Here is a 23,732-nt window from a genome sequence, read left to right as displayed (position 1 = left end):
AACAAAATACCAGTACAGAAACATCACTGGATATTTAGTACACGACACGGGTGATACATTGCTGTGATGCTGGGTTGATTGACCTGGTTGCTCGTGTAAAAAAAAAAAAAAAAAAGTGACTCTTGACTCCTGTTTCCTGTAATACTAAAAGCGGACTGTGTGACTGGCAAGATCCCTCCGAGGGGAAAGGAGCTGCCAAGCCTGGTCCCTGGAGTTAACTTGGAGGAGAGAAAATCAGTTCCTCAGTTTGTGCTCTGACTTCTACTCATGTGCCACCCATGGTATGTGCATGCATGTACACACACACACACATACACACACACACATGCACACACACATGCACACACACATGCACACACACACACACACACACACACACACACACACACACACACACGCACGAAACAAATACCGAGTAAATAAACAAAAGCATCTTAGGTTGGTTAGCTAATCAATGGAGTTCATACTCCAATGGAGTTTAATAATCAACACCAAAAAAAAAGGAAGTAATTTTTTTGCTATACCATAACTATCCATTTGCAATTTGAGAAACAGGTTAGAGATGGGAGGTGAGCCTCAAAACCAGGTAATGGCAGAGACAGTCATGCGTAGTCTTGTTAAAATAATACAAGATCTATTCTTGTACTGGCCATTGGTAAGGGAAATTGCCTATTCATTCCCATGAGAATGTTAGCATCTCAAAAGGGTAACCTGAGGGAAAAATGGTAAACAATTTTACTTGAAAGCTTGGTTTTTAAAAATATGAACCCATTATGATTTAATTATTTCTTCTTCTCCTTCTCCTTCTCCTTCTTCCTCTTCTTCTTATTCTTCCTCCTCCTCCTCCTCCTCTTCCTCTTCTTCTTCCTCCTTCTCCACCTCTTCCTCCTCCTCCTCCTCCTCTTCCTCTCCCTCCTCTCCCTCCTCCCCCTCCTTCTTCCTCTTCTTTTTCCTCCTCCTTCTTCCTCCTTCTTCCTCCCCCCTTCCTCCTCCTCCTCCTCCTTACTTCTTCTATCCCTGGCTGGTGTGAAGCTCTCCAGGTGGACCAGGTTAGCTTTGAACTTTCAGAAATCCATCTGCCCCCTGCCTCTGGAGTACTGGAGTTAAAAGCCTTCCCCACGATGCCCAGCTGATTAAATTTCTTATGAAATACTTTGACTTATTTCCTTTCTCTTTGGTTTTTTTTTTTTTTCTTCAGCCCAAAAAGAAGAAAGCAAAAGTAGAACTGAGAGCCATCAATGTGGGGACAGATTATGAATATGGGGTTTTAAATATCCACCTGACAGCTTATGACATGACTCTAGCAGAAAGTTACGCCCGGTATGTCCACCGCCTCTGCAACCAGCTGTCCATCAAAGTCGAGGAAAGGTAAGAAGGACGCCTTTGTTTGGGATGCTCCTGGTCTGGGTGTCACCCTCCATTGCTTCTGTCAACTCAGGTTTGGGAAAGCAGTGTACATGTAATGAAAGTCACGCTTGAGACACATACCTGCCACAGTCAGAACAGAACAGGCGGTTAGCCTCAGAAGCTCCCTTTGCTGTGACGCGCGCCCCCTCCCCTCCCTCACCCAAGTGTGTGGCAACAACTGATACGTTATCTAGCCCAGTTTTTAAATTAATTAATTTATTAACTTGTTGTGGTACATCTGGCACATCTTGCACGTGGAGGTCAAAGGTCAGTTTGCAGGAGCTTTTGTTCATGGACGGAGCTCTGTGGACGTTGGGCGTGCTGTCTGGGCCTTCCCTGCCTGAGCTTTCGTCTCATGGCCCTGTGCTCCTGTCGTTTTGGGGTCTTTGGAATAGCATGCAAATGGAACCACACAGTAGGCCTCTGTTTGCATCTGACCTCCCACTTAGCATAATGTGTCTAAGTTCATCAAAAAATGTCTTTGCAAGTTTTAAAAATTCTTAGCAAAATCCATATAAAACTAATAATTTTACTACTTCTAAAATGTTTTATTGCATTATTGTGTATATGTGGGCTTAGGGATGAATATGCATGCGGCTCCTAGAGGCTCAGTTTATCAGGCTTGATATCGAGCACCTTTACCTGCTGAGCCATCTCACCAGCTCCATCCTAAGTGTCCTTAGATGTGTATGTGGCCCAGGGACGGCAAACGTATTCATAGTGGGCATTGTTACCGCCTCCTGTGTTTCTGACCTCCTCAGCTTATAAGACTGAAACTGCACTTACTAAACAATAATTCTGCTTTCCCTCCTCTGTTTGTCCCGTAATTGTTGCCCCCTTTGATTCCCACAACCTTCCTACTTTTTGTCTGCTTTTGACTACCTTCTAGAAGTAGAATTACGGGGCTGGGGATTTAGCTCAGTGGTAGAGCGCTTACCTAGGAAGCGCAAGGCCCTGGGTTCGGTCCCCAGCTCCGAAAAAAAGAACCAAAAAAAAAAAAAAAAGAAGTAGAATTACACTGTATATTATTTTGTGCCTGGTTCATTCTGCAGGCTCATGTTGTACCCTATGTCAGACTTTCCTTTTTGAAGACCAAATATTCCATTATATCCTGTATTTTGCTTCTCCATTCATCTGTCAATAGATGATTCTGTCCAGTTTTGTTTTTGAGGTAGAGTTTCACTATGGTAGCCTTGGCATGTCAGGAACTCATAATGTAGACCAGGTTAATTTCTCAAACTCCTAGCAATCCTCCTGCTTCTGCCTAAGTATTGAGATTATAGGCATATATAGGCATAAACCACCACGTCCAACCTATTTTCTTTCTTTCTTTCTCTCTTTCTTTCTTTCTTTCTTTCTTTCTCTCTCTCTCTCTCTCTCTCTCTCTCTTTCTTTCTTCCTTCCTTCCTTCCTTCCTTCCTTTCCTTTCCTTTCCTTTCCTTTTCTTGCTTTTTTTCTTTTTGATTTTTCATTGTCTAACCCAAAACTGTAAAGCCATTTGCTAGCAGTCCTCCTACATTAAGTCTGATCCATTTTGAACTGTTTTTATATTTGGTGTATAATTTGTGTTTGTCCTAGCCTTTCCAAGAGGGAGTTGGTTTCTTATTTCTCTCTTACCTTTCCTTTCTTTTTTTTTCTTTCTTTCTTTTCTTTCTTTCTTCCTTCCTTTCTTTCTTTTTTGTATATGAGCACACTGTAGCTGTCTTCAGACACACCAGAAGAGGGCATCAGATCTCATTACAGATGGTTGTGAGCCACCATGTGGTTGCTGGGAATTGAACTCAAGACCTCTGGAAGAGTAGTCAATGCTCTTAACCATTGAGCCATCTCTCCAGTCCTTGCCTTTCTTTTCTAATATGGCTGTTCAATTGTTTCATCATTTGGTGAAAGGACTTTTTTCTCCATGGAAAAAAGTATCGTTGGAAGCTAGTTGACCATGAATGTCTGTGTCTGTTCCCTGAAGTGATTTATGTTATATTGGTCTATATATCTGTGTTTACATGAATACTTTACTATTTGGGTTACTGTTACTCGGTTATGGTTTGTTCTATTTAAAAATTATTTTTCTATAATGGCATTTGTTTTTTTTTCCATTAAATTTGTTTATTAACTTGTTGATGTCTATAGAAAAGCCTACTGGGATTTTTTGAGATTATGTGTGGGGGCCTGTAGATCACTTGGGAGGAATTAGAGTCATAACAATTTTTTCCATTGATTTGGGCATTTTTGCCTGCTCTCCTTCTCATGCCTTCTTTGAATCTGCTAGAAGACTGTAGAAGAAGAGAACTGGCATTTAGTGTCTGTTCCGGGGCTGCTTCCTTTCATGTCTTATCTCAGAGTTTCTGACGGCTTACATGTCCTGTGGTTGGCCTTAATAGCGTTAAGTCACTTGATGAGAAATGGCTTCCCTTTTAAGTTCAACTCCATTACTCTAAGGAGACATTGCCAGAGTGACTAGTGTGACCTGAACACTAATCTAGCTCTTCCTAATCTTTGTAACAGGGGGATGTCAAGCTTGGAATCTTGGGCGAGCACTGCTGTCTTGCTGGGATTCATGACATGATTTTGTTTTCATTGTGTTTATTTTTAACTTGCCGTCTATTTGTGACTGCTGATCTGGGTTTTCATCAGTGATCATGACGTAAAGGTAGACTTTCTGTGTCATCATTCACCTTCAGTGAAAATGTTCTGTGGACTGCGACTAGAGGACACAACAGAATCAATTCAGTTATAATCACGATACAGAACACTTCAGTCATCCTGGGTTCTCTGCTTCTGCACTCAACTCCTTTCCCACAAATCCTTGCTACCTTTTAATCTATCCCCTTTCCCCTTCCCTATAGTTTTTGTCTCTTTCAGAATGCCATATAAGTGAAAAATACACGTTCCTTTTGAATATGGCTTTCTTCACTTAGAATAATATAGTCAAAATTTACACATATTTGTCTGCATCGAACACTTTGCTCTTTGTGTTGCTCAGTAGAATTTCATTAAAAGAATGAGCTTCAGTTTCATCTGCCAATTGAAGGATTTTGTGCTTCTAACTTTTGGCAATTATGAATAAAGCCACAGCAAGTAGGGGTAAGTCCAAGTTTTAATTTCTAAGTAAGACCGTGATTTATGGTCAAATGGTAAGTATGGTCCATGTTAGAATGTGTAGGAGACTCTGCAAACTTCTTACCAGTGGCTGTACACTTCCACCCGCACATCTCACATCCCTTCTTAAAATTAATTTTTAAGCGAGATGATTTTTTTAAAGGGTGAATAACAGCTTAAGTAGTTCGTCGTTATAGCAATGTGGACATAAAAAATAATCATTTCTTTTTGATATTAGCATATTCCCATTTTACAGACCAGGAAACCAAAGATCCAGAAGACTGAAGTCACAGAACCGGGAAATTCCCAGAATTACATATTAGTTTTATCTGATTTCCATATTTTCCATTATATTAGGTCTTTAAGTCCTTAAGCCAAATTTGAACTTTTCACTTTTCAGCCTTCATAATGTAGAGTGCAGCTGTTAAACCTGCCCTTCAGGATTTGATAGTAAGTTGTGACTTAGCTCTCGGAGGCAACAGCACCTTCATTCTCTGAAGCCTGAACACAGGCTCTAGCTTTTCTGGTGCTCTGAGGACAGGATGCTCTCTGGCTCTCAGCACACACCTCTGCCATGTCCCCCAGCAGTCTATCCATCAGTTTCCCTCCTTGACTGTGTTCCTTGTAGATGGGGACTCTGTTCTTTGTTTTTTAGCACCTAGGACAAGCCTGTCACATGAGAAGCATTCAGTCATTGTTGAAGAATGACAGGGTTTTGAATAGGATTGTGCAGTCCAGTTGTGTGCAACATAATTTCTAAAATTTAGGGAAAGTGCTTCTAATTAATACAGCACCATTGCAGAATTATTTTTGCCCCCATGTTGTGGGCTCTGCATTAGACATTCTGACTGTTGCACACAATGGTTAGTGTTTGCAATAATTCTAACTCCAGCTAGCTGAAAAGATCCTATAATGCTATCAGGAAGCATACACATACATATGTGTACATGCATGCACAGTAAAAGAAATTTCATAATCGTCAATATAATACTTTGCTTCAGACTGGGGAGATGGTTCAGTAGGTAAAGTGCTTGCCCTACAGCGCACCATGTGTGGTGGCACACACCTGTAATCTCAGCACAGGGAGGTGGGCACTGATAAACTGATCAGAGACCCTGTCTCGAAAAAATATGTTGGAGAGTGACAGAGGAAGATATCTGACCTTGACCTCTGGCTTCCAGATCCGCCCATACAGGCCAATGTACTCACACACAGGGCACATTTGCACAGGAGAACGTGTGTGTGTGTACAAAATTAACACTGCTTCTTTCATCAGGTAATTCTTAGCTATTAAAAAAAAAGAGTCTGACTCAATTAAGTCATGGGTGTAGTAAGTGGGTACCTCTTTTCATGGATTAATGACAGTTGGCTCACTGATAGATACCTTGCCTTTGGAACAACAAGTAAGGATATAGTCTTTGGAATCAAACAGCAGACTCTGTCAGTTTTTAGCAAGATAACCCAGAGAATGCCGAACCTGTTTGTTTATCTGTATGAGGAGGTGACAGAGTGTCTGTTTCTTCGAGTTCTGAGAATTCAGTAGATAGCACATGACAGTGTGTGCCATGGACACTGGCATGCTGTAAATACCATAAGCATCATAGTGTGATTTATACTGAGGAAGTTTTGTTCTACACCCACAGGTTAGGGATACCTTCTCAGAGTTTGGGTGACAAAGAGGCATTAAATGTCTTTCCCACCAGGTTATACTTTTTAAAGATGCAGCTTTAAGAAACCCAGAAGTAGGCTGAAGAGATGTCTCAATGATTAAGAGTATGGGCTGCTCTTCCAAAGGACCCAGGTTCAATTCCCAGCACCCATAAGGCAGCTCACAACCTCTGTAACTCCAGTTCCAGGTGATCTGACACCCTCTCCTGGACCACACACACACACACACCTCACACTCACGTGGTGTACATAGGTACATACAGGCAAAACACCCAAACACATAAATTGAATCAGAGTTGACACAATTACACTGTTAAGAGCCACATGTTTTGTGTGAAAGTAAATAACTTTGCTCTCCCTTCTCGAAAAATAAAACAAACAAGCAAAAAATAACAATGAAGTGCACCAGACTGTAGTTCTATACTCTGGAGGCTAAGGCAGGAGGGTTTATTGAGCCTGGAAGTTCAAGCCAGCCTGGACAACACAGAAAACCAGCCAACTCTTTTATCTTAATTCCCCTCAGCTTCATCTGGCTGAGTGTGGTAGTGTGTATTTATAATCCCAGCATCTGGGAGATGAGGCAGGAGACATCAGGAGTTAAGGGAAGACTGGGCTACATGGAATTTCTCAAAAAAAATCAAACCAAAAGAAACAAACAACCAAGTTAGGTTGTACTTGAGAGAATGCAGAAAAGAAGAAACACTTACTGAACTTGCTGTTGGCCAGTCTGAACAAGCCAAACAATTGTTCCACATATTATTTAAATTATATGCAAAGTCCTTGTCTCTGGTGTCTTGATCCAGACCTTGAGGTTGTCATGGGAAGGGAGCATTTAACTCCCTCTCTGCTATATTCTTTTCTTAAAATAATCTTTTATGATTGATTTATTTTTATTTTATGTATATCAGTATTCTACCTGCGTGTATGTCTATATGAGATTATCACATCCTTTAGAACCTATGGACATTTGTGAGTTGCCATGTGGTTGCTGAGAATTGAACCTGGATCCTTGGAAGAGCAGCCAGTGCTCTTAACCACTGAGCCATAGTCCCTCTGCTATATTCTTACTGTGTGATAGTAGACCATTTACCTGATCTTGGTGTCTTGGTTTCCTCATGTATAAAGTAGAGTTAATAAGAAGTAGCTACTCAAGAGGCCTATAATGAAAATTAGGGGAGGAAATGTACTTAAAGCACAAAGAACTGTGCCTCACATCTATATGTACATGTATGTAATAAACTTGTGTTTCACTATTTAGACCTCTCTGTCCTAGGCCTTGCTGTATTCCCCAAACTAGCCTTAAACTCACAATCCTCCTGCCTCCACTTCCCTGAACGATGGGGTGTGTGTCGTCATACCTGGCTCAGCTGTTACTCTTAGTTCAACAGGGCTAGGGAGATTGCTCAGTCAGTAAGGCGTTTAACAAGCCCTGAGTATGATTCACAGAACCACACATAAGCGAGTGTGTGGTATTGTGTGCTTGTGTTCCCAGTGCTAGGAAGGCAGAGGTAGGAAAATCTCTGGGGCTCACTGGGCTACCCTGCTTGGGGAGTTCCAGGCCAGCAAGAGCACCTGAGGAGCAGCACCCAAGGGTTGTTCTCTGACCTCCACGTGCACACAGACAAACAAACATGTGCACACTTGCACACACACAGTTAATCGTGAGGCGATAGAAGCTAATCCACAGTCCTAGATTTGAACCCTTTTCTCCTGTCTGATTCTCAGTCTTCATGTAGTGTTTGGTCAAAGATTTCTGGAAGGAGAAAGTGACCGTGTACTTCCTGCTTATAAAGCCTCTCATTCCCTTCGTGCTCCATTGCTTCTCACCCTTAGAGAGCTGAAATCTGGGTCGCTAGGTGCTCCACGTTAACTCATCCTTCCTTTCCCTCCACTCTGTGTCAGTGTTTGATTTCTACTTCTACTTTTGCTTGTCTAAGTTTGCAAAGTATGGATTATTCTCCTGCTTCTCCCAACCCCTCACCTTTTTCCTTTCCCTCTTTTCATCACCTCCTCGCCCCCAATCACACACACTCGTTTCCTTTCTTCTTCTCTTCATTTTGAGATTGGGTTTCATGTAGCCCAGGCTAGATTTGCACTCACTATGTAGCTGAGGCTGATTCCTCTGCTTCCCTCTCCAGGTACTGGAATTAATGGTTCATGCCCTCTTGGTTTAGTTAATTCTGGGCTAGGGATTGAACCCCAGGCTTCCTGCTTGTTAGGCAAGTACTCTACCAACTTCAATCCAGCCCCAACTTTTTCTTAGGTGTCTCCTTGTTTATTACTTCTTCAAGAAACCTTATTAGGTTAAATCCTTCTGTAATCCATTCAGGAGAAATAAAGGGTATACATATTCCCTTTCATTACATGAATTTTTATCCATAGACTTATTTGACTCTGATTTTCAGATTATGTTCTGTATTATGTTAAATTCTATAAGGCAGGAGCTGCTTCTGTCTTCTTTAGTGACCCACCTCTCGACCTGGCATAGTCTGCAGTACATTCTAGGCACGGAGGAAATGGTGATTTAGATTGTGCTCCAGCCCCCATGGCTATGCTTCCTAGAACAGCAGGATGAATGGCACACTGGTTTCTGCTTCTCTCTTGGCTCTTGGCTGCAAATAGCTCAGCATAAAGAGCTGTTTGTTTTCACGCACTCACTGCACTGCTCAGCTGAGCTTTTCCAACTGCACGGTCACATTGCCCAGCCTTTCAGAGATGGATTTGTTTTCTCGTGGTTTTCACTTAGTTTTTCCTCTGGAGTGGGAATGGAGGTATGAAGATACTGACTGTGACCTTGAGTTGGAATTAGGCTGCAAGAGCCGCTCACCAGCTTTTGTTCTGCACATGGTCTGGAATGCGCAGCTGCGCTCCTGCAGCAGAGCGGAGAGGGGCCTCTCCTGATTTGCCAGCTTCCCTTGCTAAGCAGCTGCCTAGGGGGACGGGGTGACATTCTTTGCAGAGCAGCGTTCAGGCCTGAGGCTGACCAGCCTGTGTTCCATGGAGAGAGGGAGTACCTGTGACCATCACTAGTTCTGATGTCACCCTTTCTACCTCTTAAAAAACCCACTTTCAAAAAAGAATTCTTTTGAAGTATAGCTTTGTCACGTTTCTGGATATTTTTGGTTTTGTTTTGGCAGCACCAAGCATTGAATGTGAGACCTTATACATGCTAGGCAGGCTTCCTCCCCAGCTTTCCCTGGCGTTTACCATGCTAGGGCTGGAGCCCAGAGCCTTATTTGTAATCTAAAGAGAACACTGTCAACTGGGTTGACTCTTCAAATATTTCTTTTCCCCTTTCCCTTTTGTGTTTCCGCTGTTTGATTAGCTCTTATTCTTTGCAGGAAAACTGGAAAGTGCAGAGAATGCAGATGAGTGAACAAAAATGGCCTGTGCTCTAACCACTTACAGGCTTATGCTGCTTTGAAAAGACTGCTTTTCTCAGTGTTATCAATACTTGCTGGTATTAGAAGTGTATGTGTGTGTGTGTGTGTGTGTGTGTGTGTGTGTGTGTGTGTGTGTGAAGGCCAGATGTCTTCCTCAATTGGTCTCTACCTTAATTTATTTGTTTGCTTGTTTATGGTTTTTTGAGACAGAGTTTCTCTGTATAACCCTAGGATTTAAGTCGTGTGCCACCACTGCCTGGTTCCTAAGTACATTTTTAAAAATTATTTTATTTTATATGTATGGCTGTTTTACCTGTATGTGAACCACATGCATGCCTGGTGCCTGGTAAGGCCAGAGAGGACATTAGACTTCCTGAAATTGGAGCTACATGTGATTATGAGTTGCCATTCAGATGCTGGGACTCAAACCTGGGTTCCCCGGAAGAACAGCTAGTGCTCCTAACAGCTGAACCATTTCTCCAGCATTGGAAGTACATTTTTTATGTCTTGTTAAATCACTAATTCACCATGAAGCCATCCCTGGACCCCCTTTTCTCTAAAATATTTGACATTTGTTCCTAGAATGCCTAGGGCAGAGCAGGCTATTAAAAATTTTTTATGGTTACATTTATTTATGTGTATGTGTGCACATATGTGCATGTGCACAGAACAGCTAGAGGTCAGAGGACAGCTGTGGGAGTCAATTCTCTTTCCACCTTCTAGGTCCCAGAGATTGTCAAGCATGGTGCCTGGTACCTTTATCCACAGAGCTATCTTACAGGCTTATAATCTTTAATGAATAAATCAATGAAGTTGTACTGAAAGTAAGCATTGAAATGTAAAACGCATGATTAGTGGTACAAATGGGCAGTTCCCATTCTAGTCAGTCAGTCTTTCCTGCAGATTGCTCAGAGGGATATGTAGCTTCTCATACTTTCTACTTTGAACAACTTTTACATAATTATTCTATTTGACCTTTCATAATAAACTATGATTGTGTCCCCACTTTTTCATATTATGGATTTATTACTATATTTGGAAAGAGGCAATCAGAGATTTGCTGGGGGTTTGGAGCAGGTACCTGAAGGAGTCCACAGTACTCAGGAATTCACAAACATTTATCAGGGCAAAGGAATTGGCATTTGATGGTGTAGTGTGACAGGCAAATTGCTGTGCAGTCTCAGAAGTCATGGCTGCAAACCTAGGACAAGGCCATGTTCTTCTTGCTCCCTAACCAAAGAAACAGACACACAGAAAGAGGGCTGGATTGACCTAGGAGTCAGGCAGGGAGGAAGGGCAGGGCTGGGATTTAAATCTGGGACCATCAGGTTTCTGTTCTGATTTCTGTCACACTAAGCGTCCTTCTGTAGAGGTCCATCCATAGAGACCATTGATGAAACTGGGACGGAGGAAATCAGGGGTTCTATTGTCATTATTAGTATTCCATTCTCTTTAATTGATGGACTGTTTTTTGGTGAGATGAATATAGCATTAATACCATACTTTCTGCTTAGACGTTAGTTTATTTTTACTACCACATCTGATTCTCAGTGCACTCACAGAGGCTCAGATTGGAATTTCATTACACATGAAGCTCAGAGGGAGAGTGTCTCACCAAAGCACACACTGCTGATAAATCGGAGCCTCCGAACACACTGCTCTTTTCCCTGTAGAACTTGGTCTGTAGAAGCTGATAGAGTGAGCACAGACTTGGCAGTAGTGATTCCCAACTAGGTGACTGCAGTCATTCTGTCCTGCTGGAGGGGTCCTCGAGACATTCAGTGGATCCAGGCAGGATTGTAGACCAGTCCCCACAGTGAGAAATGCCTGGTCTGGAATGTTACTAGTGCTGATCATGAAAAAAACTTCCAGAACTGTTGGGTATGTCCCCTTCTTTCTCCAGAGAAAGTACAGTGACCAAGGCTTCCCTCTGAAGTATACCTAAGTGCTGGGCTGGATTCCTTTGGAACTGGCTCTTTTATAGTAGCAGCAAATAGGTATTTCACCAGGTTATACTGGGGCATTGTGTCAGGCAAGTGTGACTGGGGACATAGGCATTGGACACAATGTGTCCCCTCAGAGTTTAGAGTTGTCTGGAGGAAATAAAGGATGTCTGCTTACTTAACACTGGCTACAGGTAAGCATCCTCACGGAGTAGTGGTTTTACTCACTGATAACCCTGGTTGATGGGGTGCTGCTGGCTTGAGTGGACATTCTGAACAGCTAACTTTTTTTTTTTTTTTTTTTGGTTCTCTTTTTCGGAGCTGGGGACCGAACCCAGGGCCTTGTGCTTCCTAGGTAAGCGCTCTACCACTGAGCTAAATCCCCAGCCCCTGAACAGCTAACTCTTCTTCTGCAGTTATGCGATGCCCACCAAGACCATGGAAGTGATGCGGCTACCAGACCAAGGCAACAAAATGGTCCTAGACTCAGTCCTTACTACCCATGAACGAGTGGTGCAGGTAGGCACTTGGGGTCCCTCCCTCCATCTTTTCCCATCTGTCATTCTTTTCTTACTTTTGTCTTCTCTTAAATCAGTACTTCTCAGCCTTCCTGATGCTGTGACTCTAATACAGTTTCTCATGTTGTGGTGACCCCCCCAAACAGAAGGTTATCTTCATTATTATTTTAAAACTGTAATTTTGTTATGAACTATAGTATAAATATCTATGTTTTCCAGTGGTCTTAGGTGACCCCTGTGAAAGAATCATTTGCCTCCCAAAGGCTCGTCGACCCACAAGTTGAAAACCTTTGCCTTAAATGATGTCTACACTCTAGAGCTGGGCTCTTGACTCCTCTAACTCTCCTGTTATGAAATCACATCCAAGACTGGAGAGATGGCTCAGCAGTTAAGAGCACTGACTGCTCTTCCAGAGGTCCTGAGATCAATTCCCAGCAACTACATGGTGGCTCATAACCATCTGTAATGGGATCTGATGCCCTCCTCTGGTGAGTCTGAAACAGTGTACTCACATACATTAAATAAATAAATCTTAGAAAAGAGAAATCACATCCATTCCCCAAGCTCCCTTGTACAGCAGTAACACACACACAGATCCAGTTGTGTAATGTCTTTGTTGGCTGCTCCACAATGTACACCCTAACCTCTCTGCAGGGAAAACTGATTTCTCAGGGAACAGCTTCCCTCTATCTGTAATCCTTTGAGCCTAGTACTTGATCCTTCTTTGTCTTCGTTCATTAACCAGATTCCTTACCTTCTGCCAAGTAAAAGTCTTTAAGACCCATATTTTTCATTTCATACTCATCCCATTTGCTTTTCTTGCTTTCTTTAGCTGTAATGTCTTCCTTTTCTTCTCTGCAGAGATAGGAAGGTCAAGCCACATCATGACAGAGGTGCCCAGAGTTGTTAGGAGCCCAGCAGCTCTGACATCACCTGCTGTCTTTTAACTTCACTGCTGGAGTCACATGCCTTGCAGTTTACTCGTTAAAAGTATACACTCAATGGGTTTTTGTATATTCAGTTATACAACCATTACTAGTCAGTTAGAGAACATTTTCATTACCTCAGAGATAGGCCCTGTGTCAGTCAGTAATTGCTCCTCTTTCTAAGCCCCTGGCAACCATGGATCTACTTTCTTTCTCTGGATTTATTGTATTTGGTATTAGCAGAATTATACAATTTGTTGCCTTCTAATAAAGCATGGTATGATAGCACATGCTTGTAATCTGAGTAGTTAGGAGGCCGAAGCAGGAGGATTGTTGTGACTTTGAGGCTAGCCTAGGCTATCTTACATAAATAAACCAGAAGTTCCACATTAAAATGCCTTTTGCATCTGGCTTCTCTTGGTGTGTTTTCAAGGTTCATTCATATTGTAGCATGATTGGCACCTCATTCATTTTTATGGCCAAGTAATATTCCATTGTGTGGAATTTTATTTACACTTCCATTGTATTCCCCTTTTTAGTCCACTGAAGAATCTTCTCAGCAAGGTAGTAAGAGTGTAGACAGAGGAACATCTAAATCTAAATATGCTAATTTTAAAAAGACTGAAGTACTCTGAAATTTTAAATCTTTACCTATCAGTTTTCTTATAATGCATCCCACCCAGGTAGTAGCTCTCATGTCACTGTGCGTCCCCTCCTGCTGTTCCTTGATGTCCCTTTCATTCCAGCTGCAGAATTTGTCTGGACTTTCTAATGCAGTTATGTGATTCACATTTTACTGACTGCTGCTCGCTCAGCCCTGAAAACTGTCTGTGCTCTGTCTGATTCTCCCATTTAATCCCCCTTTCCTTCAAGACTTCACCCAGGCATTCCCCATTCATAAGTGGTTATTTCTCTTGTGGGTCCTCACAGTGCTCTGCGTGCCTTTCCACCACACACCTGACTCACCTCCGGATTCTCAAGACAAAGCCGACACCAGTGTTGCAGGATATTTGATCACACGGTGAACCCAGAGATTTACTAAAAGAAAAATGGTTCTGGTAGTGTGGTTCAGCCCTTAGCACACACCTTTAATCCCTCTGGCAGGAATTCAGACACATTCTTAACACACACCTTTAATCCCAAACAGTAAAGGTAAAGTTAGTTTGTAGAAAAGGAAACACCATGTTTGAAAGTGATGTCTATTTGAGTGGCAGACAAAGTGACGAATCAGAGAAAGATTTGACAGAATAGGATCTGCCCAACTCTCACAAGGAGAGAGGAAAGGGAGGCTGCTTATAGAGAAGTGCAGAGAGGGGAAAAGGATGGAGGGAGTTTTACTGGGACGGTTTTTTCAGAGACAGGTTGCAGAGAGAACAAGCCAGAAAATGAGAAGGAGCTTCCAGGACTAGGCCTAGGTTAGTTAGCCGACTGAGGCAGTAAGTTGGAGACAATAATTACATCAGGTGAATAAAAGTCCTCTAACACAGCAGCACCTGGCCAGGGTGGCAAACCTGAATTGCATCAGAAAATCAGTATTGGTCTGATTGTGACATCTGCTGCCTACAGAAACATTGGCCATGCCTGTCTCAGCAAACAGACACCTTTACAAACAGCCAGACACACCCTGTGGGGACTGAGCTCAGAAGCCAGCTGAGTGTCAGCCCCTTTCCCACTGGAGTTGCAAGGAAGGCCAAGCCCTGCTTGCCAGTTACAGCCTTCAGCACACTCTCTTAGACAGCTCTCTTCATTTGCAGATCAGCGGTCTGAGCGCTACATTTGCTGAGATTTTCCTGGAAATACTCCAAATCAATCTTCCAGAAGGAGTCAGATTGTCAGTGAGGGAGGTAGGTGCCGGTGTCGGAAGAGGCCCCCTGGTGGCCTGTGCATGCTCAAAATGAGGATAAGGAAGTGTGTACCGCTTAACTTCTGGAACAACAGAGAAATGTGTATTCCAGCCTAGCTGCTATCAAGAGAGGTGTGCAGCCTGGCGGTGGGGTGACCATTTACTCTGAGGCCTCTGAGGTGTCAGGGATGTTGTCATGTGTACCACAGGAGCCGGCCTCCATCACAGACTTGTAACATAAGCCATGACCTTCAGATTCCCTCCCTTCAGGTAGCTGTAAAACAGAAACATGGTTTCAGATTTTAAGTTCAGTACTGCATCAGAGCACGAGTCCTCAGAGCTGCCTTACCTTTGACAACTTGTACACCACTGGGGTATGATTGTAGCTCCATTGAATGTACCTGGTGAAGAATGGGAAACCTACAGAAATGAACATTAGGCTAAATACTGAGTGTCAGTCAGGTCTCGTTGCCATGACAATCCTTCTTAGGATACCGTTCCATTAGGTCGTGTTAACCTGTGTCATCATCTCATCCAGCTCCCCTCGTTCTGTCCTTGCTCATCTGCTAGTTATCACAGAGATCTGGGGTAGGGTAAGGATGTGCTGCTCATACTGAAAATACTACATGTAATCCCAGCTCTCAGCAGGCAGAAGCAATAAGACTGAGGTACTTCACAAACCTGATAGCTTGAGGTCAGTTCCCAGGACCACAGGGTGAAAGGAGAGAACTGACCCCCAAATGTTGCCCTCTGACTTCCCATGTGGATACATGTACAACAAAAATGAATGTAATCTAATAAAACAAAAACAAAAACCAAGTTCCTAGACCTTTTGGCTCAGTGGTAGTGTTTAACCTCGTATGTGGATGGCCCTGGTCACCACCATGATTAAAAATAATCAGGAAACTCCCGTTATGATATTTCTAGCATCCTGACATTGGTTGTTTACATGTCTGTCTTAGCACACTAAGAGGAAGTGTGGTTCAGCCTTGACTCCTGGTGCCCAATTCAAGTCTGCCATGCTACATGCTCACTGAAAAAGGGCTGCCTGTGAATGACCCCTGTGGAGCCGCCAGCAGCTTTGAATATGCGTGTGTATGGGAAATAAAAGCTCTGTGGTGACCGCCATTTGTTTTCTTTCCTTGTTCCAGCACACTGAAGAAGACTTCAAGGGAAGGTTCAAAGCTCGGCCAGAACTGGAAGAATTGTTGGCCAAGTTGAACTAAATGCTCCCTTCATGGAATTGTTGGTGTCAGAGAAGCTCCTCTTGCAAGATCAGAGTTAAGGAGGAGCATGAATGCTCACACTGGGAATGCCTTCTTGCGTCTGTGACAGCCGTGTTTGAAGTTACCACTTCCCTCAACAAGACGTCGGGCATTCTCCACCTAATAAACATCTGCTGTTGCCACACTGTGTGTGTGTGTGTGGGGTCAGGTATCTTTAAGGAATTCTGTTTCTCGAAAGGCCCTGGGTTCGGTCCCCAGCTCCAAAAAAAAAAAAAAAAAAAAGGAATTCTGTTTCTCTTTGTCTAAACATCTTCTCATTTTACCATATTTTTTTAGTTAGAGTGAATTCATTCTCTAAAAATCTCTAGTGTAGTCTCTCTGTAGCCTTGGAACTTGCTATATAGATGAGGGTAGCCTCAAACTCAAAGAAATTCACCTGCCTCCATTCCCTCAATTTCCACCCTCCAGACGCTGTGGTTAAATGTGCATGCCACTGTGCGCAATATGAACCATCTCTTAAAATAATACTGCAGCATGGAGGTTTATAATGAAGTAGAGGTTATATCAAAGGTAACTTTGCATTAGTCTATTTCCTGTTGCTATGGTGAAGTTCCTGAGTCTGGGTTCTTTATAAAGAAAAGGCTTTGACCAGTTGTAATAGTACGTCATACCCGTACTCTCAGCACTTGGGAAAGAGTGGGAGGAGAGGAGTTCAGGGTTATCCACAGGCACATAATGAATTCAAGGCCAACTTGGGTCACATGACATACATACATACATACATACAAGATGCTTGCTAAGTGTGATGGCCTGTATCATCCCAGCACCCAGGAGCTTGAAGCAGGAGGATTGCAAGTTCAAAAAAATTGATCTTGGTAAGGGCTGAGCAAACTATGAATCAAATCCTACATATGCCTATTCTTTATTTCATTTTTTTTTTTTTTTTGAGACAAGGTTTCTCTGTATAGCCTTGGCTGTCCTCAAACTCACTATGTTGACCAGACTGGCCCTGAACTCACAGAGATCTACCTGCTTCCTGAGTGCTGGGATTAAAGGCGTGCACCATTTTTATGGAAACATTTACATAAATACATGCATACATACATACAGACAGACAGACAGACAGACAGACATGCAGGACTGGAAAGGTAGCTCAGTGGATGTGATGGTTGCTGCCTGATGACCTTAGTTTGGTTCCTTACACGGTAGAAAGAAAAACTCCTGAAGTTATTTGCTGACCTCTGAATGCCACACACACATACAAAACAAAGTGTGATAGTATGATTTACATTAGCCATTGTTTAAATGCACATTTCCGCGCCTTGTGGTATATTCGCGATCCTGTGTAACCGCCACTTGTCTGGTTCAGTTTCTGGTTAGTCAGTAGTGTTGTTGGAACAGAGCCTTGATCGTCTATCCGTTCCGGTTGCCTTCCCCCACTCGTGCTACAGTCTGGGAGCTAAGGGAGTAGTTCATAAACACTGACTGTCTTGCCCTTTGTAAACTTTGCCAAATTGTTGGCTAAATCATTGTTTCTCAAGCTGCTCATCAGAGTCCGTGAGTCAGGGTTTCTGGGAACTGGCCCCTAGACTCCACTGTAGTAGGAATGAAGGGTTTTGCCTTTGCATCTTATTTCTCAGCTGCTGCTGCTGGATTGCTTCTCTGAGAAGTTCTAATCTCGGTGACTCTGGTGTGCTTGCTTCTGAGCATCTGTGTAGAATGGCCTCTTACAGAGCTAGACCTTGTGCAGGGAACACAGTACCCGTCATTCCTTTACCAGTCTCTCGGCGCCTGTATGTGTCTGCAGAAGCATTTTGCCAGTTCCAGGTCAGCCAAGGCTACACATCAAGACTCTTACCTCAAAACAGAACAAAACCAAAAAACTAAAAACACCACTAAGGGTAGGCTGTATAAGTTGTAGTTACCCTTAATTAGAATGTTCTGATGGAGGTAGGGGGTGGGCCTTGCAGCCAAGCCTGTCAACCTGAATTCTCACAGTAGAAGAGAGAACTCCCACAAACTGCCCTGTGGCCTCCACATGTGTGTTGTGACACACACTTGCCTACAAGTATGCATAAGTGTATACACATGCCTGTGCACACACAAATCAAAGTAATATAAAGGCTAAATTTTTAAAAAATAAAATAGTGATTCTATTTGGGGGAAAAAAATTACCGAATTCAAATACCGTGCTCAGCAGGTCAGGATTCCCCACGTGAACTCTGCCATGAGCACAGGCAGAACTTCTCAAGTGAAGAGTGATGTCCTGGGTGTAGACCTGCTCATTGCTGAGTTCCTATCAGGGAAAATAAAGTAACAGTATCTGGCTGTCTCAGTCAGCATTTATATTTTTGCACACAGCAACTCACACAGAGCAGGAACTTGGAGGCAGGAACTGATGCAGAGGCCATGGAAGGGTGCTGCTTAGTGGATTGCTTCCACTGGCTTGCTCAGCTTGCTTTCTTATAGAACCCAGGACTACCAGCCCAGGAGTGGCAACACCCACAATGGACCCTCCCCACCTTGATCACTAATTGAGAAAATGCCTTACAGCTGGATCTCATGGAGGTATTTCCTCAAGTGAGGCTCCTTTCTCTGTGATAATTCCAGCTTGTGTCAAGTTGACACACAAAACCAGCCAGTACACTGGCCAATGAGTGTAAGATCAGGGGTATATAACAATGAGAAGATTCACAGTTAAATAACCATGTACATGTGCACAGACACATGCACACATGCTCTGCTCTGCTCCTATAGCACATGGGCAGTGTCACATACACTCCGTTTCAGAACCTGGCAAAGAGTCTTCTGGTCACCCAGACTTCCTACTTACCAGGGTGTGGAAGCAGGACTTGGGATCTCGTTATCTGACGACACAGTGCAGCTGAAATACTGAGGAGCCAGCCAGCCAGCCCACATGACTCTTAGCAATGGCAGGCTAAGGGCCTAGAGAGCATGCAAGGCCATAGGACATCTCCTGGCAGAGTGGCAGCAGGATTCGGTCCCATTTCCCAGTCTGAGGCTTCCTTCCCATCACTGCTGAGGGGTGAGTCAGGCTTATCTCTTAAGCAGGAAGCAACTGGATTCTGTCACTTTGGAGCACTTGTGGCACTGACCTAGTTTATGATGTATCCTCCCCCTAGAATCAAAAGGCTTCTGTTACTCTGCTCTGAGAAATGGAAATGGCTCTTAATGTTCTGTCTGGTGAGAGGGACAGGAGGTAGTCTGACCGATAGATCCTCAAGGCTACGAAACAGTCACAAGCTTCACTGGGGTCTGCAGTGAGGGCCAAGGAGAAATGGACTCTCTTAGGGCCACATATAATGAAACCAAATGGAGCACACATCTAGCTCCAGGTTGAAAACATCTGCTTCTTCCTCCTTAAGACAACCTTTATAAGGTTAAAGCAGAGAGCCCATGTTGTACCCAGCCTTCTACATCACTCTGAGGCCCCTGTGAGTCGTTTTCCTTGGTAAGCTATTACAACGTCACACAATTTGTCTTCTGGTCTGTAAGGTGGGATTCTCCCTTTTGTGGGGAGTTGGCAGCTGGTGATTCACTCAAAGCTCTTGAGAGCTCAGCATTAGATTTCCTTCCCTTCTAGCCAGTGCCTGCTCCAGGCCACAGCTTCTGGTCCCGTGCACATTACTAGGATTTTTAGAAATGGATCTTTAGGTAGCTCAGTAACCTCTGAGGACAGGATGCCTGTCAGATGGGCAGTCTCCCTAGGTAAAGGCTCAGTCCTTTTCCTCTGGTTGGAGATGCCTGGCTCTTCCACTCAGGATGCCTGGGAATGAGCCAGTGGTGAATTCTGAGATGCTGTATTTTAGTCACAGAGAAAGGGAATGAACGTGTTGTTTGGCTGTTTGGAAACTGCTGCAGTACTGAGCATCTGGTCTCCCATGGGCTAGTGGAGTTGAGGAAGGAGTGATGCCCCCGAATGCATTGGGCATATTTGAGCTAGATCTGCTGGATGCTGTAGACAGAAGTGGCCTGGGGCTTGTGCTTGTTTCTTCTGTGCTTAGATTTCTTTGTGCTGTATTCGTTCCAGACACCTACATCACTCTGACCTACGGAACCTGGAGTGATTCACTTGGCCACTGCACTCTGTAATAACTCATCCTCGGACTCTTTAGATCATTTCTGGGATTTTCCTCTGCAGATAATGCCCAGATTTAAAAAGAGTGAATTCTTTAGAATAATAGTTGCTAAGCAGGAGGAGATGGTTTCCTATTTGCCTGCAGCCTTAAGGCCTGCTGCAGCAGAGGAGGGAGCCCTTGCTTTTTCTGCAGAGGGGATGTGTGCACAATTTCAGTTTGGACTCACTCCAGTTCTCTTTGGGTTTCTAAAGTCAGCAGCTCAAGGATGCAGTCTGGCCACTTCACAGAGGGTGGGTAGAAGGGAAGAGGACCTACTTATCTAGCAAAATGCATTACAGTGCATCTTTCTACCAAGTACAAGGCCGAGTCCCCAGACAAGGTCCTTGCAGGGAGGAGCTAACACACGAGTCTTCCCTAAGCCTCTTGAAGAGGGCCACCCAGCTAAGAAGCCTTGTAATCAGAATTTTAAGGGAAAATTTCCCAACTCTGGCAACTCCAGCAGGCTAGCCTTGGCAACCCATCCCAGTGAGACAATTAGACTAATGGCTGTGGAAAGGCAGGGTTATTTACTACAGTGGGAAAAGGAACCGGTTGGCTCTGGGGACTGACATGGGCTTTAGGTTTAAATAAAAGAATTAGGGCATAATAAGCAAATCTGTTCACAATGTGGTCTCCTTGATCTTTGTCTTAGTTCTAGATCTGTAGAGTGGTCTGAAAAAGTCTTTGGGGCTAGAGAGGTGGCTCAGCAGTAAAAGGCGTTTGTCGCTTTTGCAGAGGACCTGGCTTTAGTGACCAGCACTCACATTGTGGCTCAAACATAAGCAACACCAGTTCAGGAATCTGATGCTCTTTTCTGGCCTTGGTAGGCACCAGGCGCGCGCGCGCGCGCGCGCGCGCACACACACACACACACACACACACACACACACACACACACTGGCAAAACTTTTGTGCATATAAAATAAATATTAATTTTTTAAAAAGTCTTAGTTGCTCGAGTGGACACAGTGTTTTTGTTCTATTTTGTTTTGTTGTTTAAGATAGGGTTTCTCTAGCTACACAGGATGTAGCCCTGGCTGTTCTAGAATTGCCTTGTAGACCAGGCTGGCCTCAAACTCAGCGATCCCCCTGCCTCTGCCTCCCAAGTGCTGGGATCAAAGGTGTGGGCCAGCACAGCCCCTGCTTGGCAACACACTGATACTTACTGATATGATCTCATTTATTGGGGCTTATTAAGACAGAACTCACTCTATACCCCAGGCTGGCCTACAACTCAAGCAACTCAAGATGGCCTCAAACTCCTGGCAGTTCTCTTGCCTCAACTGTCTAAGTGCTGGGATCATGGGTGTGGATCCCAAGATGTATGGAGGAGATGTTTACTTCTGCCCTTGGATGCAGCCTCACCTCACCTTTGTGGAAATCACTCTTAGCTGTGTGTGTGTGTTGGGGGTGCCCTGTCCCATCAGGCTTTGGTGTTCCTAGAACCCAAGAGGACTAAATTTGGTGATAGGTTTAAGACAATGCACGTGCCCGTGTCTTTAGCCTTGCAGGGGGTGAGGTGGGTTAGACAGATCTGTGAATGGTTCACATGCTGATGTCTCTCAGGAGACAGACACAAAATGGAGGCAGAGATGTCAGGCTTTTGTGTCCTGCATTTAGTTTTCTTGAGGTCCAAGAGAGGAATAGATGATTTTTTAGAAAAATAAAAAAGCAGCTTCTAAATTCCTGTTACAATCTCTGTTCTTGTCTAGCTTCACACCTGTCTGCAGGATGTCCCACAGCTGCTACAGGTAGGTACAGTTCTTAGGGATGGACGTGAACCACTTCTTAAAATCACCTCAGCTTTGGAAAGCAGAACTATAGGAAGAAAAACATACCAATCCAGATCACTCTGAGAGACTCTCATGAACCTAATTTCCTTTTCTTTTGGTAAAGGGCTGACAGAGGTAACATTTGCAAAGTTGCTGTAGTTCTTAGCTGTGTTAAGCACCTTATCGGACACTGGATACTTCACAAGAACACAGAACAGAAAGCAGCCCATGCTTTAGGAAAAACAGGTGGAGATCATCCTCAATCTAACCTTTGTTTTCTCTGAGACAGAGTGGTATGAGGATTAGCTGGGAGAACAGAAGTCAGGGCAGTGAGGCACACGGTGATGAGGTCAGTCACTGTTTCCAAGCTCCTTACCAGTGTTAATCCACTTTCAGCAATCTGAAGAGAAGGCTTACACTGAGTAGTTTTGAGGCTTGTGAGGGTGTGTGTACATATTTTGTCTATGTGTGTGATGGTTTGTATATGCTTGGGCCAGGGAGTGGCATTGTTAGGAGGCATAGCCTTGTTGGAGTAGGTATGGCCTTGTTGGAGTAGGTCTGTCACTGTGGGTGTGACCTTAACACTTACCCTAGTTGTATGGAAGTCAGTCTTCACTAGCAGCCTTCAGATGAGGTTTTAGAACTCTCAGCTCTGTCTGCACCATGCCTGCATGGACACTGCCATGTTTCCACATTGATGATAATGGACTGAACCTCTGAATCTTTAAGCCAGCACCAATTAAACGTTGTCCTTATGAGAATTGTCCTGGTCATGGTGTCTGTTCACAGCAGTAAAACCCTAACCAAGACAATGTGGTCTGTCTGTTAGAATGTGTGTGCACATGCATGTGGAGGTGAGAGGTTGATGTCCATTGTCTTCCTCAGTCACTCTCCACCTTAAATTGTGAGACAGGGTCTCTCCTGACCTGCACCTCACTGATTCAGCTAGCCTGGCTAGCCACTGAGCTCCAGGAATCCTCCTGTCTCTGCCCCCAGAGCTGGGGTTACCAATGTACCTGTGCTCCCAGCTTTTTCATGGCTGGAGATCTGAACTCAGGTTCAGATCAGTGTGTGGCAAGCACTTTGCTCAGTGAGCCCTATCCCCAAGCAACAATATGTTCATTTTCACAAAAGAGAAAGCAGGTTCTAAAATTCACACGGGCTTTCTCAGCATCACAACATGACAGGGTTTGATGACAATTTGCCACAGGGTTGAGTGCACAGAGAACTCACTCTATGCTCATTGCCTGAGCTAAGGACTCAAAGCCTGTCAGCTATCCACACTCGATGAACGGCTGGAATTTTGTCACGTGTTCATGCTTACTCACTCCATTTCCCCCCTTCCCTTTTCAGTGCTGGGGCTTGAACCCATGGCACCATAGATGTCTGACAAATCCTTTACCTCTAAACTAGACCCTTCCTCACCTACATCCGCTCTACATCTAGTCTTAGTAAGACTAGAAAATAGGAAATACCCCCAATTAGGTGTTTTTTTTTTTTTTTTGGTTCTTTTTTTCGGAGCTGGGGACCGAACCCAGGGCCTTGTGCTTCCTAGGTAAGCCCTCTCTCTACCACTGAGCTAAATCCCCAGCCCCCCAATTAGTTGAAGAAACAAGTGTGAGTAGTAAAAGTCCTGTTCACTCAAATATAGTCCCACCCAGTGCTAGCTAGATAAGTGTCTGAAGGGCCATGGTTAAAGGCTGGCTTCGGGGGCTGGGGATTTAGCTCAGTGGTAGAGCGCTTACCTAGGAAGCGCAAGGCCCTGGGTTCGGTCCCCAGGTCCGAAAAAAAGAACCAAAAAAAAAAAAAAA

At 43.9% G+C, this 23,732-nt stretch overlaps 1 protein-coding gene and 1 long non-coding RNA gene across 6 annotated transcripts in view; one reads left to right on the top strand and one right to left on the bottom strand.

Annotated features, from left to right (window-relative positions):
* The window catches only part of Mrpl48 (mitochondrial ribosomal protein L48), a 61,248-nt gene extending 44,665 nt beyond the window's left edge, over positions 1-16,583 (top strand). For 3 of the 4 annotated variants that reach the window (XM_063285143.1, XM_039106102.2, XM_039106100.2), the window contains 4 exons: positions 1,199-1,368; positions 11,914-12,016; positions 14,696-14,785; positions 15,936-16,192. In XM_063285143.1, the coding sequence (XP_063141213.1) occupies positions 1,199-1,368; positions 11,914-12,016; positions 14,696-14,785; positions 15,936-16,010 (438 nt within the window). In that variant the 3' untranslated portion in view covers positions 16,011-16,192. Of the gene's footprint in view, positions 1-1,198; positions 1,369-11,913; positions 12,017-14,695; positions 14,786-15,935 lie in introns of all 4 variants that reach the window. The other variant, NM_001106282.1, reaches the window with a different exon arrangement.
* Positions 12,319-23,556, bottom strand: LOC120099894 (uncharacterized). 2 transcript variants are annotated; one of them, XR_005499354.2, is made up of 3 exons: positions 18,844-23,556; positions 18,186-18,306; positions 12,319-15,058 (listed from the first exon to the last, which is right to left on the bottom strand). It is a non-coding gene; the product is annotated as an uncharacterized LOC120099894 (long non-coding RNA). The 2 variants fall into 2 exon arrangements; XR_005499353.2 differs by having other exon boundaries at positions 18,199-18,306; positions 18,844-23,543.
* Between the last annotated feature and the right edge of the window lie 176 nt (positions 23,557-23,732).

The sequence above is a fragment of the Rattus norvegicus genome, chromosome 1, assembly GCF_036323735.1.
Source record: "Rattus norvegicus strain BN/NHsdMcwi chromosome 1, GRCr8, whole genome shotgun sequence".
In the NCBI taxonomy this organism is placed as follows: Eukaryota; Metazoa; Chordata; class Mammalia; order Rodentia; family Muridae; genus Rattus; species Rattus norvegicus.
Note: the sequence above shows the minus strand (reverse complement) of the source record. Positions and strands in the feature narration are given on the sequence as shown.